Source organism: Stylophora pistillata, chromosome 5 (genome assembly GCF_964205215.1).
Source record: "Stylophora pistillata chromosome 5, jaStyPist1.2, whole genome shotgun sequence".
NCBI classification, from domain to species: domain Eukaryota; kingdom Metazoa; phylum Cnidaria; class Anthozoa; order Scleractinia; family Pocilloporidae; genus Stylophora; species Stylophora pistillata.
In genome coordinates this window covers 19,235,716-19,252,090 of record NC_142523.1, presented here as the reverse complement: position 1 = coordinate 19,252,090, position 16,375 = coordinate 19,235,716, and the positions used below count along the sequence as shown (strand labels likewise).

Sequence of the window (16,375 nt, the reverse complement as noted above, 5' to 3'; positions counted from 1 at the left end):
TTCTGGCTTCCCATACTAGAAATTTCAATTTCAGAAAAGACACAAATGAAACAATATAACTCACTTTTGAACACCAGAGTAGCACTGATTGGCCAGATGTGCCATTTTACCAGTTGTCAACCTACGATGTGCCATTGAGAAAGTTCTCAGTGCTTCAATGGACACCCAGAGGCCTCTAAAAACTGTTTAGATTATTTCTTCAAACAAACATTGCCACATGAATAATAAGATAAATGATCAGTTCATTGCAAAAAGCAATCAGTCCCACCAGAATAAAAATATACAAAAGTATCGCTCTCAGTGATGCAGTTGTGGGACAATTGGTGGACATGTTCATTTGGAAGAAGAAAATAGTTCATTTTTATGTTAAGTTCAGTGCTGAGCAGAAATACTAAGTTGTCTCTGCACATGCTTCTGCGTACACTTTTGATGTTACAAAGGAATGATGCATAATCAAGAATCTGATGCAAAATAACCTCAGTTCTTTCAAAATTGAAGTAAACCAGTTCAGTAACCAGAAAAAGTATTTAGACTGACATAATATCAAGGGACAAGAGGGACAATGGTCTCACTGGTATACCAAGTTCTACAAGTAAACTAGGTCAAGACGGACCATCCTTGAAAGAAAATCAAATTATGACAACTTTGCAGGCTCCTCAGCCTGCCTCATTCTGGCTACAGCCTTGTAAATTAACTGTTTGACCTTAAAAATTCAAATGGGGTTATGGCCTAATGGCATGTTTCTGCCTGTTGGATTAACACAAGGTTCGATGATATTATTTCTCTCTGAATTATGATTTTTATTATCCAAATTTTTAATAAAAATGGTCATTATACAATGAATAAAAAATGTACGTGAAGAAAGAAAATTAAACTGGTTCTTAATAAAAAAAAATCCTCTGAAAAGTACTTAACATTTGGAAAAATGCATTCATTACATAACAATGTTCTATTATGCTACTTAAGGAAATGCTTCTTCACAACAATTTCATTGTCATGAAGAGAATGTCTAAATGTCTGTATACTACTTAAAGGGTAGCAATCTCTAGAAAAAACTGGGTTACAGTCGGTCATCACTCATGAGCAACACTGACTTACACTGCACCAATGGGTGTGCCACCTAAAGTGCAGCCTATGTTAGTTACCTTCAACTAAATAAAACGCTGGGTTACACTGCACCCATGGGTGTGCCACCTAAAGTGCAGCCTATGTTAGTTACCTTCAACTAAATAAAACACTGGGTTACACTGCACCCATGGGTGTGCCACCTAAAGTGCAGCCTATGTTAGTTACCTTCCACTAAATAAAACGCTGGGTTACACTGCACCCATGGGTGTGCCACCTAAAGTGCAGCCTATGTTAGTTACCTTCAACTAAATAAAACGCTGGGTTACACTGCACCCATGGGTGTGCCACCTAAAGTGCAGCCTATGTTAGTTACCTTCAACTAAATAAAACGCTGGGTTACACTGCACCCATGGGTGTGCCACCTAAAGTGCAGCCTAGGTTAGTTACCTTCAACTAAATAAAACACTGGGTTACGCTGCACCCATGGATGTGCCACCTAAAGTGCAGCCTATGTTAGTTACCTTCAACTAAATAAAACACTGGATTACGCTGCACCCATGGGTGTGCCACCTAAAGTGCAGCCTATGTTAGTTACCTTCAACTAAATAAAACACTGGGTTACACTGCACCCATGGGTGTGCCACCTAAAGTGCAGCCTATGTTACCTTCAACTAAAAAAAAACACTGGGTTACACTGCACCCATGGGTGTGTGTGACGATTCTGCGCCACAAAGGTGGGTGCCCTTTAACGTGGACAAAACCCCAAGCAAAAACAATCCCTAGAAGACACGCAACAACAAAACTAAACGTAGACTTACAAATATATTATTATCCTAATTAAAACAATAAAGCAACTAACAATAGCGATAACACAATGAACTAAATTATTTATCCCAATTAATTTACAGAAGTATGATAATTTAAACTACAGTACCCTAAAACTATTTACAAGAGTAATTACTATTAGGAAAAAGAAGGTAGGTTTTTTTTTAGTCCAGTTCCGTTCACCTTCGCGTCCTACGCTTCACCTGTTCTGTAACAACCACGTTCCACCAACAAACGACACATATTGATAAACCAAACTCACGATTCACAAACCAATCTTCACGCAACTCGGTCCTCGCCCAGATTTTTCCTTCACTCCTCTTGTCTGTCTTTGACGGAAGATAATCTTCTCCTTTTCGATTCACAAACCAATCTTCACACAACTCGGTCCTCGCCCAGATTGTTCCTTCACTCTCCTTGTCTTCACTGGCTTTCCGGCACACCTAAGCCCCCGGAAAATGAATTCTTTGTCATGTGAAAGGACGATTTTTTTTCTGAATGATTCTCAGTGATTGATACGTGCCCCGATCCGAGCGAGTCTCTCTAACTCTTTTTCAACCTCCGCCGCTGGTGTCCTTTTCTCGAAAAAAAAAAAAACCACCTCACCTCGTAACCACCCATATCCTTATATACATGTGGACGCAAGGTGCCAGAAAAGAATGAAGAAAACTATTTAATATATACAATAAAGGTTAATCACACAACAGATTATACAAGTGAAGAATACAAGTGACATAACAAATACAAATACCACGCACTACATTGATCGTAAGAGAATAAAATAATCATTTACATATATCTAAATAAATTCTTTAGCGCTTTCATGACAGTTTGCCACCTGAAGTGCAGCCTATGTTAGTTACCTTCAACTAAATAAAACGCTGGGTGACACCGCACCCATGGGTGTGCCACCTAAAGTGCAGCTGATGTTAGTTACCTTCAACTAAATAAAACACTGGGTTACACCGCACCCATGGGTGTGCCACCTAAAGTGCAGCTGATGTTAGTTACCTTCAACTAAATAAAACACTGGGTTACACTGCACCCATGGGTGTGCCACCTAAAGTGCAGCTGATGTTAGTTACCTTCAACTAAATAAAACACTGGGTTACACTGCACCCATGGGTGTGCCACCTAAAGTGCAGCCTATGTCATTTACCTTCAACTAAATAAAACGCTGGGTTACACTGCACCCAGTTAATGCTGAAATCAGGAATGCTGATAACCGATCAGATTACAAGACTTTCTTTTTTACTGTAGTCACGATTATTATTACTGACTGCGACTTTTCTGATTATGATGAAACAAAAGGGTCCAGTGGCTGGCAGTCTACTCTGACCAGTACTTCCACAATACCCAAAGCTATGAAAACAAAAATAACCTTTAATTAATTGTGAAACTGAAACTGAACAGTACAATTTTAGCACTGGAGCTTGCGAGAGAGAGGGCAAACCACAAGAACATTTCCTTCTGCGACAGTGTCATATGCTGGTATGAACTTGCCATATATTCTCGGTACAGGAATGAAAATTGCATCACCATCTGGTTCAAAGAGGCTTCTGCATCACACTTTCTCTAGCCTTCCATTTCTCTTACTTTCAATAACAGCTCTCACATTACATTCTTCAGATACTGTCAAATCTCGTTGCTTTAACGTTCTTTCTCTTTCTATATATAATTTTAAAGAACAGTTTGTCTCTCTCACATTATTTGAATTGGTCACCTTTTTCTTGCATAGAGAATCTGTTCCTGCAATGGACACCTCACCTGACTCCACAATTCTTTCAGACAGCTCTTCAACAGAAGGTGTAATAATTTGTCCCTCTGGTATTGCCAATGCCTGTTTCTCTAATACTTCTCTAATATTCAATTTCTTTCTGTATATTTGTCTCCTCTTTCTTTTAACCTTGCATTTCTATCACATTCTGTTTCATTTTGCCTTTCATACCTATTTCTTTCTCTCATTGTTTTAAAAAATAACTGTTAGGCTTTCCAATATTACTTATTGTTACTGCTCCTTCCTCATGAACAATGTCAGTTACTTCAATAAATCCAACGGCATAGCATGTTCGGTGTATGTTTTGTCGAATCTACTAATTATGTTGTGGAATTGGTTTGTTCGGTTCTACCTTAAGATGAATGCTTGATTGAATTAAAATATTGACGATTTTGTCTGTCGTCTAGGCAGTTTCTTGGCCTGAGTTTCAGTACATGTCGTTTAACTCTGTCGGCGAGAATAGTTAAGTTTAGTGGTCCCTTGTAAGTGTCGAGTTATTTTTTTTATTTTCTTTAGATTGATATGCAATGCCAAGAGAATTCTTTATATTGAACAACGATTTTTGTACGAAAGATGCTGGCTGATTTTTTCCTTTTGTGGTCAATGACAATTCTGTCCGATGTTTGAGGTTTGTTTGCGGTCGATATTATGGTAAACAACCATCTTGGTGTGTTTCTTTCGAACTTTGAATAGTTGACGTGATGCTATGCAAGTAAGCGGGGAAACTGTTTGACTGCTTCCAGACTAATTTATAGAACACTGGACGAATGCAACTTTTTTTCCACGCTTGGAGAAAGTGATCATGTGGAGTTTTTTATATCTGGCTGTGGATGATTAACGGGGGTCAGTTGGTATGATTTGATTTACCTGGGGTTATTTTAAAATGGTTTTCGTTTGTTGCAAGTTAATGAGACGTTTACATTTTGAATTACGATCTTTTAGTCCAGAAGTCTTTTCGTCCGGTTACCTGGAAAATCAGGATCGAGGATCTGGCCTTCTTCTTACAAATAAATCATAATAATAGCGAAATTTAATACACTTTTTCGTGCGTTCGAAAAATTCGCAAAAATGTGTCAGAATAAGCACTCTATTGAAATAAGTTGAGTGCAAATGCGACAGCTGTACGTGTATGTTACAAATAAACGCAGTTTTGGTAATTATTACTTGAACACTCTCTTAAGCGTAATTACATTGAAAATCATGACGCACTTAACTAAAATTTTTGGTGCCCTCCATGTTTGGTTGCATAACATGGAATGACCCTCCCCTCATTTGCACCGGCTTGGCCCCCTTCCATCATTAATGAAAGGTCACTGAAGGATCAAACTCCTTACCCTCTCGCACTTTTCAACAAGGGATCCTGCCTTTAGACCTCCCGTCATCACCAATACCAAGTGAACTTAAGACCTAAACAAAATTAATCTTCTCAACAGAAAATTAGAGAACTTAACGCTTTCCAAACTATTTTGCATTTTCCAAAATAGCGTTTTCCCCCAAAATGGCTTATTTAGGAGTAAATTTAGTGTTAATTCCTCAATCATACGTCGAATAACACCTTTTTTTATAGACCTAGAGGAAGGGTGACCTCAAAATGGCACTATTTAGGCAGAAAGCACGGAAATGTCTCCTAAATGATAACACCAGAAATACTTCGATTTTCACGGAGGAAGGAAAAGAGTCGTTTCAAAAGAGCAAAACTTTGTTTAATTCAACGGACAGTTAAATGTGAAAAAATTTTACCCAAACACTTAAATATTCCATTTTTCACTGCATGGTTTGTTAAAGGTGGTCAAAATGCCCAAAATTCTCTGGACGTTTAATACGTGAACAATAAAGACTATAGTTTTAACACAATATTTAAAAAAATCTGGTAACCTGATTTATTTAAAATTCTGCATTGGATAACATCAAGAGCTGCAGAAATTCTGCGAGATGTAAGGTCAAGCGCTACTGAAATTCTACACGATGTAACGTCAAGTGCTGCAGGAATTCTGCACGATGTAGCGCAGTTAAGTGCTGCAGAAATTCTGCACTATGTAACGTCAAGTGCTGCAGAAATTCTGCACGATGTAACGTCAAGTGTTGCAGAAATTCTGCACGATGTTACGTTTAGCGTTGTAGAAATTCTACGGTAGTTTTAGATAGGAAATTTCAAGAGTCCTAATCTATACCGTCATTTTCAACTCCAGGTTGGAATGTTTTTTTTTTATATACGAGATTAAATCAACATTAGAACATAGCTAGCAGAGTCGCGCAATCAAATTCATTATACGTAAGCGTGCTCAAAATCCCGATAGTGCACGCTGATAACGTCAGCAAATCCGACTTCGCCAGAAATTTTTTTTTCGCGCGAGCGGCCATTGCTAGTGCGGGGAAAAATAATACATTTCGCGACAATAATGGATACAAACAGAAACTCGGCCTGCTAGTCCGAAAACGAAGACAATGTTTCGACCTTTTCCCATGGCCTAAAGTTCTTAAATGAGGCAGAAAAAGAGAAAAACAAAGGAAAGGGAGACTCGGCATCAGCGCCGTCACGATTCGCTTCAACTGATATTGTTGTCCGTTTTTCGCGTCGGATTTGATGCACAATTCCACCGGCTATGTTCTAAAACAATTGGTTCATGCTTTCAGCTGTGCACTATCGAGTTATGGAGCACGTGGGAAGTTTGGAGAGCACTCAAGAAGCTAGAGTTGCCCTCGGCTATCCCCTCGGGCAACTCTTACGCTTCTTTCGTGCTCTCCAAACTTCCCGCGTGCTCCATAACTCGATGGTGCACGCTAAAGCACGAACCAATTGTTAAATACTGTTCATCCTGACGCTTTTTGCATGCTTTTAAATAAAACAAGTGAATTGAACCTCACGGTTGGAATCTAAAGGCTTCCAACGGGACCCATAACTTAAATGAGTAGGTAATTCTACTTACAAACCAGACTTATATTAAATGACGTTTCTTATCAACTCAACAAAATACAGCACCATTGGCCGTTTTCACACTAGAGACGGATAATCCGTCTCAGACGGATCATCCGTCTTGGTGTGAAAACGGGACGGTGTTTATTTTGGACAGATAATCCGTCTAATTTTATCCGTCCGATTATCCGTCTATATAGACGGATTTTGAAGACGAATTATCCGTCAAAGACGGACAATTCGTCTTGAATTCACATTAGGACGGATAAAGTCATCTCATTTTGCCCTGAAAAGCCTGGAACTAGAAAGAACGCACTGAGTTCTGGGAAGGAAAACATGGCGTCTAAAGTGGCGAAAAGGAAAGCAGGAAAGAAACTAAAAAAGAACACGTGGAAGGAGAATGAAGTCTTCCTTTTTGCCGCCGTTTTGTCTTCTTTGTAAGAGAGAGACAAACCCTGGGCATTTATTCTAGAAACTTTAGCCCTGAAGAAGACTGCAAACGAACGTATTTTTATTAAGATACTGGAGGAGTTTGATGATGTATTGGCGAAAGAAGGTAAAGAGAAAGACGAGAACTACCAGTTTACTGTGGTACAACTTAGAGCAAAGTACAAGTGGTTAAAAAAGGAATGGAGAAGGATAAACAAGCTGCCGTATTGTGGAATTGTAACCGCGCCTAAGAAAATACCCGTGTTCTATCCGTCTTATGTGAATTCAAGACGGAAGATATTCAACAGTTGATCTGTCTCGAATTCAGACCAGGACGGAAAATGGAGCAGACGGATTATCCGTCTCTAGTGTGAAAACGGCCATTGTTGAATTGCGTGAGGCGTATTGGGTGAAATAAAATCAACATTCCTTTTCTCCAAAAATATTTTTGGTTTTGAATTTTTTACTTTAACTAGTTTATTGTCATTGAGATATAAACTATGAAGATACAAGACTATAAATTTTAGTCTCTATTACTGTCTGTTCGGACGGCAAAGCGGTACTGTCCATCCTAACCGCGCTTCGCCCTTTCCTCAACGCAGCCACCATTGCGTAGTCATTGGGGGTTTCTGCGTCGATAACCACGTCCCCCTCTCTGGAGAGGTTTTCCACAAGCCATGTGTAGCCTTGTGCTGAGAATGAACTTCTTTATTCAAGAAAATCAAATTTTCTCTATTGGCGGACGAATGTCTCGAAGTCCGCGGCATTTACCTTGAGATAGACCAGTGTCCAACAAAAAAGGTTTCCAAGGCTTTTTGTAAATAACGACCTAAAAAAAATTAAAATGAGTATAAACAATATGATATATGCGCATTATACACTTATCAATTTTTTTTCGACAGTGCTGGAACGTTTCAATTCACCAAACCTTATTTTAAATTGTGCATGTAATGTGCTCTCAAGGAGAAAGTTTAAAACAAGTTCAGATTACAGGGGTTTCAATAACATTAGTTATAAGCGGCCACTGAAGGTTTAATAGGCGGCTGTGACCACTAAAATCACTTTTTATTTTCATGAATGAAATCCAAACAGACGAAGGCCCCGAGAGGTCCTACAGGCGGCGGCATACCGCCGGTAACCAGCCTTTATTGAAACCCCTGGATTATAGTAAACTCCACGAGTAAATCAAATTATTCAATTCTGTTTACTGTGAGGTTTTTCAAACTTTTTTCCGAGGACAGTTGTTTAATTCTAGAAGTATCTTACCTTGCACTGCAGTTTGAGGTTATTTGGGACATAAAAGTAGCCATGTTGTACCAGTGTAGCGCTCTCTTTTAACATTTTTTCTTTTAAATTTTTCACACCCTCAACCATTGTAAATAAAACAACGTTTAATGATGTGAGCTCACAGAAATTAATGCGGGAAACAGTACTGCATTCTGTGAAGAGAAAAATTCGAGTCGCAATAAGTAAATACAAACAACTAAAAGTTATCCACAAAAAAAACAGGATTTGATTAGGATTGTAGTAAAATCCTGCTTGTATTCGTTTAAGGCGATTTTTCCGTGCCGTTTTCAGCCTAACTGGAACGTAATATAACAAGATTTTTTAACTTAAAAATGAAGTAAATGTTCATATTAAGTTCATTTAACTTCTCTTATAACATTTCCTGGCTAAGATGAAACTTTTCGGAAAATTTAAATAAAGGAAGGCGAAAAGAAACAACGTCTTATGCTAAAAAGATCACTCGATAGTCGAACGGTTGCGGGAGAGTGTCACTTAGATTTTTATCCGCGAGACGAATGCCCCTCCGCTACACCTTTCATGGACTAAACAAAGAACCAGTTCCGTTTCATATCAAACTGAATGCCATCGGTTCATCCTTTTATTGCCCGTCAGAGCTACTAGGAAAATTGTCGTAACGCAACTTGCAGACTGTATCTAAGCCAAAAAATACTTTGTAACGCAATGAGGTCACGGCTCTGAAAGAGTTGAAACAAACTCTGCTTTAAACCTCACAAAAGCAACACAACAACAGTCATCATGAAGACGGAAAAAACAAAAGAGGCCAAAGTGCAACTGAACAACAGAGTTCACTTGAAACCTCTCAAGGCACCGATAGTAAAAAACACGCAGGAAAGGGTTAATGAGATCACTGACCAAATGCATCGGGGCAAACACAGTGATGGCTTGGAAATGGCTTTCATTAACTCCCAATATCCGCCTTGATACACAATCAGCCATGGCCAAAAACAATATTTATATATCACGCGATCATTTCTTGCAAAAAAGGAAAATCCCTTACGACAAGCAAAAATACAATTTGAAGGCGATAAAGCGATGCAACCACAAAAGCCACATGGGGAGTCCGTGCCGTTCTGTGTTTATCTTTATTTTCATGGCACAAATTCATCGTTTGCCGGCGCAAAACTATCCACAGAAGCTTCAGATGATTTCAGGGAGAATTCATCGTCAGAGAAAGTTGACATTTCACGACTGACAAGGAAACAGTTCTCAAAAAAGTAATATGTGTGATTCTCTGTGCAGCGAAAAAAGAGAGTTGTGACAAAGCAAAGTATAAGTTTGTTGAGCCTTTGACGTCATGACGTCGTTTTCTGCTGTTCAATTGCGGGCTCGGCTGGAACATGTTTTCAGCTACGTAAAAACTGAAACGAGGATGCACTAACCAAGCTAGAACTTAAGGTTACCGTGCACCTTTAGGGGTGTCTCGCGTGCAAGCGATGTAGCGCGTCCGGTTTAAACTGTAGATATCTAAACCCCTATATCAAATTAAGGCTTATAGGACTGGCTATCAGACTATACCAAAAATTTTGAAAAAAAATTAATTATCGAATTTTTCACGACTTCTAAATGCGAGCACCCGAATCACCTTTTAAGAGCTACAAGTCCAAGGGAATTTGTTCGATTGCTCTAAAATTTTGACAATAGCTAGTTTTACATATAAACAACAAAAATTTGTCTCCGAATTTTTTATTTCTAGATACTTTTTTTCAGGAGCGATGTTTGTACGATCACTCCACATTTTTTAAATCCTATTTCAAAAATGTTCTGTAACATTTCACTGAAATTGAATATGGCAAATCGCAGACATATTTTTTTAGCGCTTTGGCCCCGGAAACGGAGGAACACATTAAATAAGCAAAAAAAAAATTCGCCTTAACATGTAACGCTCAAAAGGTGATTCGGGCGCTCGCATTTAGAAGTCGTGAAAATTTCGACAATTCATTTTTTTTTTCAACTTTTTTGGTATAGTCTGATAGTCCTATAAGCTTTAATCTGAAATAGGGGTTTAGATATCTAGAGTTTAAACCGGATGCACTACATCACTTGCACGCGAGACACTCCTGAAGGTGCACGGTAACCTTAACTAAAACTTAATCGATTTAAAGGCACGATAAGTGAAATCGCTAGCCGATCCGAACGATAAACATTACACAAGAAATAAGTGTATCGTAAAATCACTGAATGTCGGCGACTGAACCGATTAATTAAAGTATAAAAGGAATTAAATGATAAAAAACGTTAGAGCGATTACAATAAGTAACATAATGGGCGTACCTCGGAAAGAGTTCCATATAACCCCATACATTAATTAACAATTATTCCACAAGCGCGGGTTGGATATGAGATGATAGATAGCCAACGAGGCGCATAGCGCCGAGTTGGCTATAATCATCTCATATCCAACAAGCGCGAGTGGAATAAGTGTTTTATTAAAAACGTTAAATTAAATTTTATCAAATTTTTAGCTTCCTTTTAATTTTAAGCTGACACGTACGCTTGCCATATTTGTAGATTATGGTATATTGGCTGATATACCATAATGGCTAAGCCAATAAAAGTCTTGAATTGCATTATCCAATGATCTAGTTTTTAATAATTATGCATAGACTAGGCCTGATTTTTTTCAGGTCTGAATTTCGCTATTGCTCAAATAGCGCTATCTACTGCGAGGATCGTCCATCATACGTATGCATAGACTGTTGCAAAGAAACCTTTGTATTTAGTCTTTATGAAATGAATGCATAATTAATGTATGGGGTTATTTGGAACTCTTTCCCGTACCTTTATCCCGATCTTGGGGCGAAACGTGCACGAAAAACCAAACATAAACGATGAATCTATAAAAACTTTGGGTGCTATTGTTTTGCAATGAAGCACCGTCGAAACCTGAAAGCACGAGGTCCGCTCTATGCTTACTGCGCATGACTTGTGACGTGACGAAACTAAGAAACGCAAGGGTGACGCTACACTAGGTCTATGTTACCCGAGGGTGTGGGGGGAAAGTAGGTGTTAAATTGATGGGTACATTACCTCTATTGTTTCTTCTTCTGTTTGCTGGTTCTTTAGAATGAAAATATGTAGTCAGCATTAAAGCAATTGACAACTATATTTAAGGCACATTACATTATGCAGTCAACAATTATTAAGATAATTTGCAATGTATTGTGAGAATTTATGCTTTTCTTTTGAGTCACACAAGAGTGATGGGAGGGATTTTTAAGGTGTTGAATTTATTCAGTGAGCATTAACCTGGGCTGATTATGGTGGGGCACAATGTTCATCATAGATGGATTATTTGCTCTTTTGAACTCCAGTACTTCACAATCTGCAATATATTCTGTAAGAAAGTTACAAAGATTTGTAGTCAGCAGTGGTATGTAGTTAAAATTTTATGCATCTAGTTATTGTTTTTAATTGAAGTTGTTGCTGCAGGTGCATTATGGACAAAGCACCATTTGCAAGAAACTCTGTAAGAAGTTTTAGAAATTTTTAGTCAGTGATAAATGTAATTGATAGGAATTCATTGTCAAGGAGATGACTGAGGAAATTGAGGAAAAATATAAAATGCAGAGTAAAAGGTTGATTGAATACAGAATTCTCCAAAGTAACATTATTAGCTTGACAACCCTTAAGTTGGTGGTGGGGGGGGGGGGGTGCGAGAGAAGGAGAAAGGAGAATCTTGTTAAAGTCTTGTAATAATGGGCACATTAACCTGTGTTGTTTGCTGGTGTTGCACATGTTGGATGATGTTCTGTACAAAAATTAAAGAGGTATGTAATCAGTAAGGATGTAATTGATAACTATATTTGTAGCATATTACATAATGCATTTGATTATTACTTAAAAAATTTGCTGCATATTTTGAGAATTTAAGCTTTTCTTTTAAGGAGTTGCAGCAGGGTTGAGGGGGATCTTAGAATGTTGAATTAATTTGAGCATTGTTACACTCATGTTGTTGTTTTTAATTTGTTTGTGCACGAGCATGCACAAATCAGCATTTGGAAGAACCTCTGTAAGAAAGTATTAAAAATATTTGATCAGTGACAATGTAATGGATATGAATTCATCATCAAGGAGATGATTGAAGCATTGAAAGAAAAATGTCACTCACAGGGCAAGTGGTTGATTGACTATACAAACTTCTCCAAGTTGGCATTGAAAATTACTAGCCTTACAGTATGTTAGCGGAGAGGAGAAGAGGGGTGGGTGGGTGGGAATGATTAAGTTTTTAATCATGAGTTATTCTATGTGTTGTTTGTTTCATTCAGACTAATTGGTTGATTGAATACAAAGTTCTCCAAAGTAACACTGTAATTTACCATCCCCAAGGTGCCAAAGGGAAGAGATGGGTGGAAATGCTCAATTAGTCTTGAAATGATGAACACATTACCTCTATTGTTTGCTCTTTGCTCAAAAGATACATATTCTGTAAGAAAACAATAGGAATATGTTGTCAGTGATGATATCGATGGGATTATCAAACATAATTGTGGCTTACTACATGGTACATTTAATTATATGCTTTAATTCAGGTGATTTGTGCCTGGGCGGAAGAGGTTTTCAAAGTGTTGAATATATTTCCACATTACATCTTTGGTGGTTGTCAACTTGTTCATAATTCAACAGGGATGTTGCATTAACAAGATATTCTGTAATAAGGCATTAGAATTATTCAATCAATGATAATGTAATTGAATCAATGTCAAAAAAATGATTGAAAAGATTTCAGAACAATAAGTATTATAGGTTAATTAGTTGATTAAAAACAAAATTCTTTAAACTGATGTTGTAAATTATTACCATAAATTGTGCAGGGAAGGGGGGAATATTGAAGTGTTTAATTGAGCAGCCTATTACCTGTGTTGTTTCTTTTCTTTATTTCACACTGATAAGTTGTTGGATACTCTAAGTAAATAAGAATCCATCACAAGATAATACATAGGAAAGAAAATAAAGGGTTTTTGTTTTCAAGGTCTTAAGTTTTGGGGGTCATTGTTTTTGGTAAAACCTCTGGCACTTGGCGGTTAGTTTTCCACTTAAAGTTGAAGTTACAGTTTTGTTTTTAGTTTAAAGTAAAGTATCCATTTCTGAAATATTTACTTCTGTTTCAATAAAAGGAAACCATCTGTCAAACAAACGACAATGATTGGAAGTTGAGTGATAAATATCTTCATTCTAAAAAATGTTGCGCAAAGATGAATCGCAAAGATGAATCGTTTCTATCTTCTATTCTTGTGTAATTTTTGTATTAGTTCACTAGTGTTTTTAACGTGTACTGCCCTTTTGTATTTATATTGTATTAGCTTTAGATTTACTTATATATATATATATATATATAATGTTACTAAATAAATGTTACAATAATATTACAATAATTTAATGTAAGCTTTGTAACTGAAAAACCCAGCTTGGGAGTTGCAATAAATGTATGTATGTATGTATGTATGTCCATCTGTCTGTCTGTCTGTCTGTCTGTCTGTCTGTCTGTATGTCTGTATGTATGTATGTATGTATGTATGTATGTATGTATGTATGTATGCATGTATTCTTGGCCCAAGATATTGTGTATGTACTGATTCCTGTGCCATGTATCTTCAATGTAGTGCAATGTTTGGTTGCTCTATTTAATTTTCTCTTCAACTGTTGTCAGTCTTGATATTCCTATGTTTTTAACCCAATAGCAGGCAGAGTTTCTGCGTTTAACACGTGATTCAGGTTTCCAGTCCACCATTAAGGAATTTTAATGGGTCAGTGTAGAACGCAGACTGCAGACCGGGGGTAAAATGCAGACTTGGGGTAAAATGCAGACTTGGGGTAAAATGCAGACGGAGGGTAAATAAAATATTAATAATAAAAAACAAATCATAAGGATGAAATAAAGAGTGTTCGTACCCGTAAAATAATGTCACGTCAGGACTCACGAAACACACAAAGGCTGCTTCACGCAGTAAAGTCACGTGGTCCTCAAGTCACATGGCCCTAGAAACGTCGAGTTTTGGCTATCTCTACCAAAATGGTCATAGTAACGATTATTTCAGAACGCCAAAATATTACATTTTTCGTGTTTGGATAGCCAACTGTCACCTTTCAGCAAATATATATATCAATTCGCAAACCTCTTGATACACTGAAGTCGAGTACAACGATTGAATGTTTCACAAACTATGCTCGAAACCTACAAGTTTACCTTGCCATATTGTTGTGCTGTCGTATTTTACTTGCCTTGCCTTGTCTTCCGAACAATTCCAAGGCCATATGATAGCCTGAGGATCAGGCTCTCCCAAGGGGAGGCGGGGGAGGGGAAAGGAAGGAGAGCCTGACACAAATCTATATCGAGAGCCATTCCGTCCCCTTGTAATTCGTGACGCGTGACAAAACCTTTCAGCCAATCAAAACCTCTTCCGGTTTGCCTGATAATCGAGATGTGGGGTCATATGTCAACTGTCCTCTAGTGTTTAATCACTGTAAAAACGAACGTAAACACAAATCGATTCGGACTCACCAAGTCTATGTGCTTTATCAACTACCAAGACCGACACATCCATCAAAGAACCAAATTTAAGTTCATGTTTGTTTTCTTCGGATAACCACAGCTCAGCACTACCAAAGATTATTTCTACATTCGCGAAGGTTCCTTTGTTACTCGAGTCTAACGTCACAGCTTTTATACCATATTCTACGAGCTTATCGCCTTGCTTGCGTAGAATAAGATCGAGAGGATTAATTAATAAAAATTATCTTAAAGTCCTTCGCTTCTTTCTTTACATCTTTCCAGATGGAATAGAACAACTTTGGTAGAATCTGGTAAATCAAACTCTTCCCGTGATCCGTAAGAAGGACGCCGAGAACATCTTAATGGCACAAAACTATTTTTTTTTATGCATTCGAGTTGACCCGACTTCAAAGTCATTCCTGGAAAATATTTTAGAGAAGTCTGAAGAGGCTTTTCGAACTTGTTTTCGCTTATTGTTAGACACATTGAAGGGCAACTATTCACACTAACGGCACTGATTTCAAGATGACGTCGTCACAAACAGTTTACTTCCAGTTTACTTCCGGTTCTCTTCTATCGTCGCCTTAGCCAATCAGCGTTTGGAGCGTTCAGCGGCCGAAGAACACGGCTCTCGATATAGGTTTGTGTCAAACTCTCCTTTTCCTCTCCTCCCTTCCCTTCCCCCCTCATCCTCAGACAAGCCATATGAAGAATATGAACGCTGAAAGAGTTACTCGGTCCCAGACCTAATCGCGCAAGCACAATTCAAAATGGCCGACACGGAAACAAAGGTAAGATGCGTAGAATTACGATTAGCTAGATTGGGCGGTTGTAGGAAACTTGGTTCAATAAAATGGGGAGTTCAAGAACTCGAGGTTGATAATATGTTTGACTAAGGCGAATAAACGCTTTTTGGTTTGAGTTTTCGGGATTTTTTAAAAAATAAGTTACGGGTACGCGTAGGAACACTCTTAAGTCTTGTTTTTTATTATTAATATTTTATTTTATCCTCAGTCTGCATTGTACCCCTGGTCTGCAGTCTGCATTTTACCCTCAGTCTGCATTTTACCCCCGGTCTGCAGTCTGCATTTTACCCCCGGTCTGCAGTCTGCGTTTTACACTGACCGGAATTTTCATAATGAAGGGACAGAACATCTTTTTACAATTTATTTTCGACTGTTATTTGTAGGGACCAGGTGGAGAAACTAGATAGAGTTTGTACTTATGCTAAGTGTAAAGAATAAAGAGCATTTTTATGGATTCAACTTTGTTTAAGAGTGTTTTAAATTCACCCAAATGGCTCCATGGTCAGAAATACTTTAGTTCACGTTCGCGCAATAAAAGTCACACGTGTATGGTGGCCGAGAACTGCCATTAAAAATATTCAAATTTACAGGAATTATTTTGTTATCTTTCTTTTTTTTTTTTTTTAATTTCGATTTATTTCTCATTTTTCTTTTTAAAATAAAAGCAAGCGAAAGAAAAATGTAAAATATAAATAAAATGAAACCAAAGATAAATGAAATCAAATCAAAATGAAATACCCTACGGCCGAGCGCTGCCA

General features: G+C 37.8%; 2 protein-coding genes across 3 annotated transcripts in view; both read right to left on the bottom strand.

The window, feature by feature from the left end:
• Positions 1–7,396: 7,396 nt before the first annotated feature.
• Positions 7,397–14,690, bottom strand: LOC111339796 (uncharacterized). 2 transcript variants are annotated; one of them, XM_088762124.1, is made up of 7 exons: positions 14,506–14,690; positions 13,176–13,223; positions 12,709–12,744; positions 12,031–12,069; positions 11,349–11,655; positions 8,280–8,452; positions 7,397–7,842 (listed from the first exon to the last, which is right to left on the bottom strand). In XM_088762124.1, the coding sequence occupies exons 5-7, from the start codon at positions 11,404–11,406 to the stop codon at positions 7,735–7,737; spliced, it is 339 nt and encodes a 112-aa protein (XP_088618250.1). In that variant the 5' UTR covers positions 11,407–11,655; positions 12,031–12,069; positions 12,709–12,744; positions 13,176–13,223; positions 14,506–14,690; the 3' UTR covers positions 7,397–7,734. The 2 variants fall into 2 exon arrangements, with proteins under 2 accessions (XP_088618250.1, XP_088618251.1); XM_088762125.1 differs by lacking the exon at positions 14,506–14,690 and adding an exon at positions 14,211–14,336.
• Positions 14,691–16,214: 1,524 nt separating this feature from the next.
• The window catches only part of LOC111337986 (uncharacterized), a 4,453-nt gene continuing 4,292 nt past the window's right edge, over positions 16,215–16,375 (bottom strand). The window contains exon 4 of the mRNA XM_088762132.1: positions 16,215–16,375. This exon is cut by the window's right edge and continues 2,089 nt beyond it. The gene's annotated coding sequence lies outside the window, so the exon portion shown is untranslated.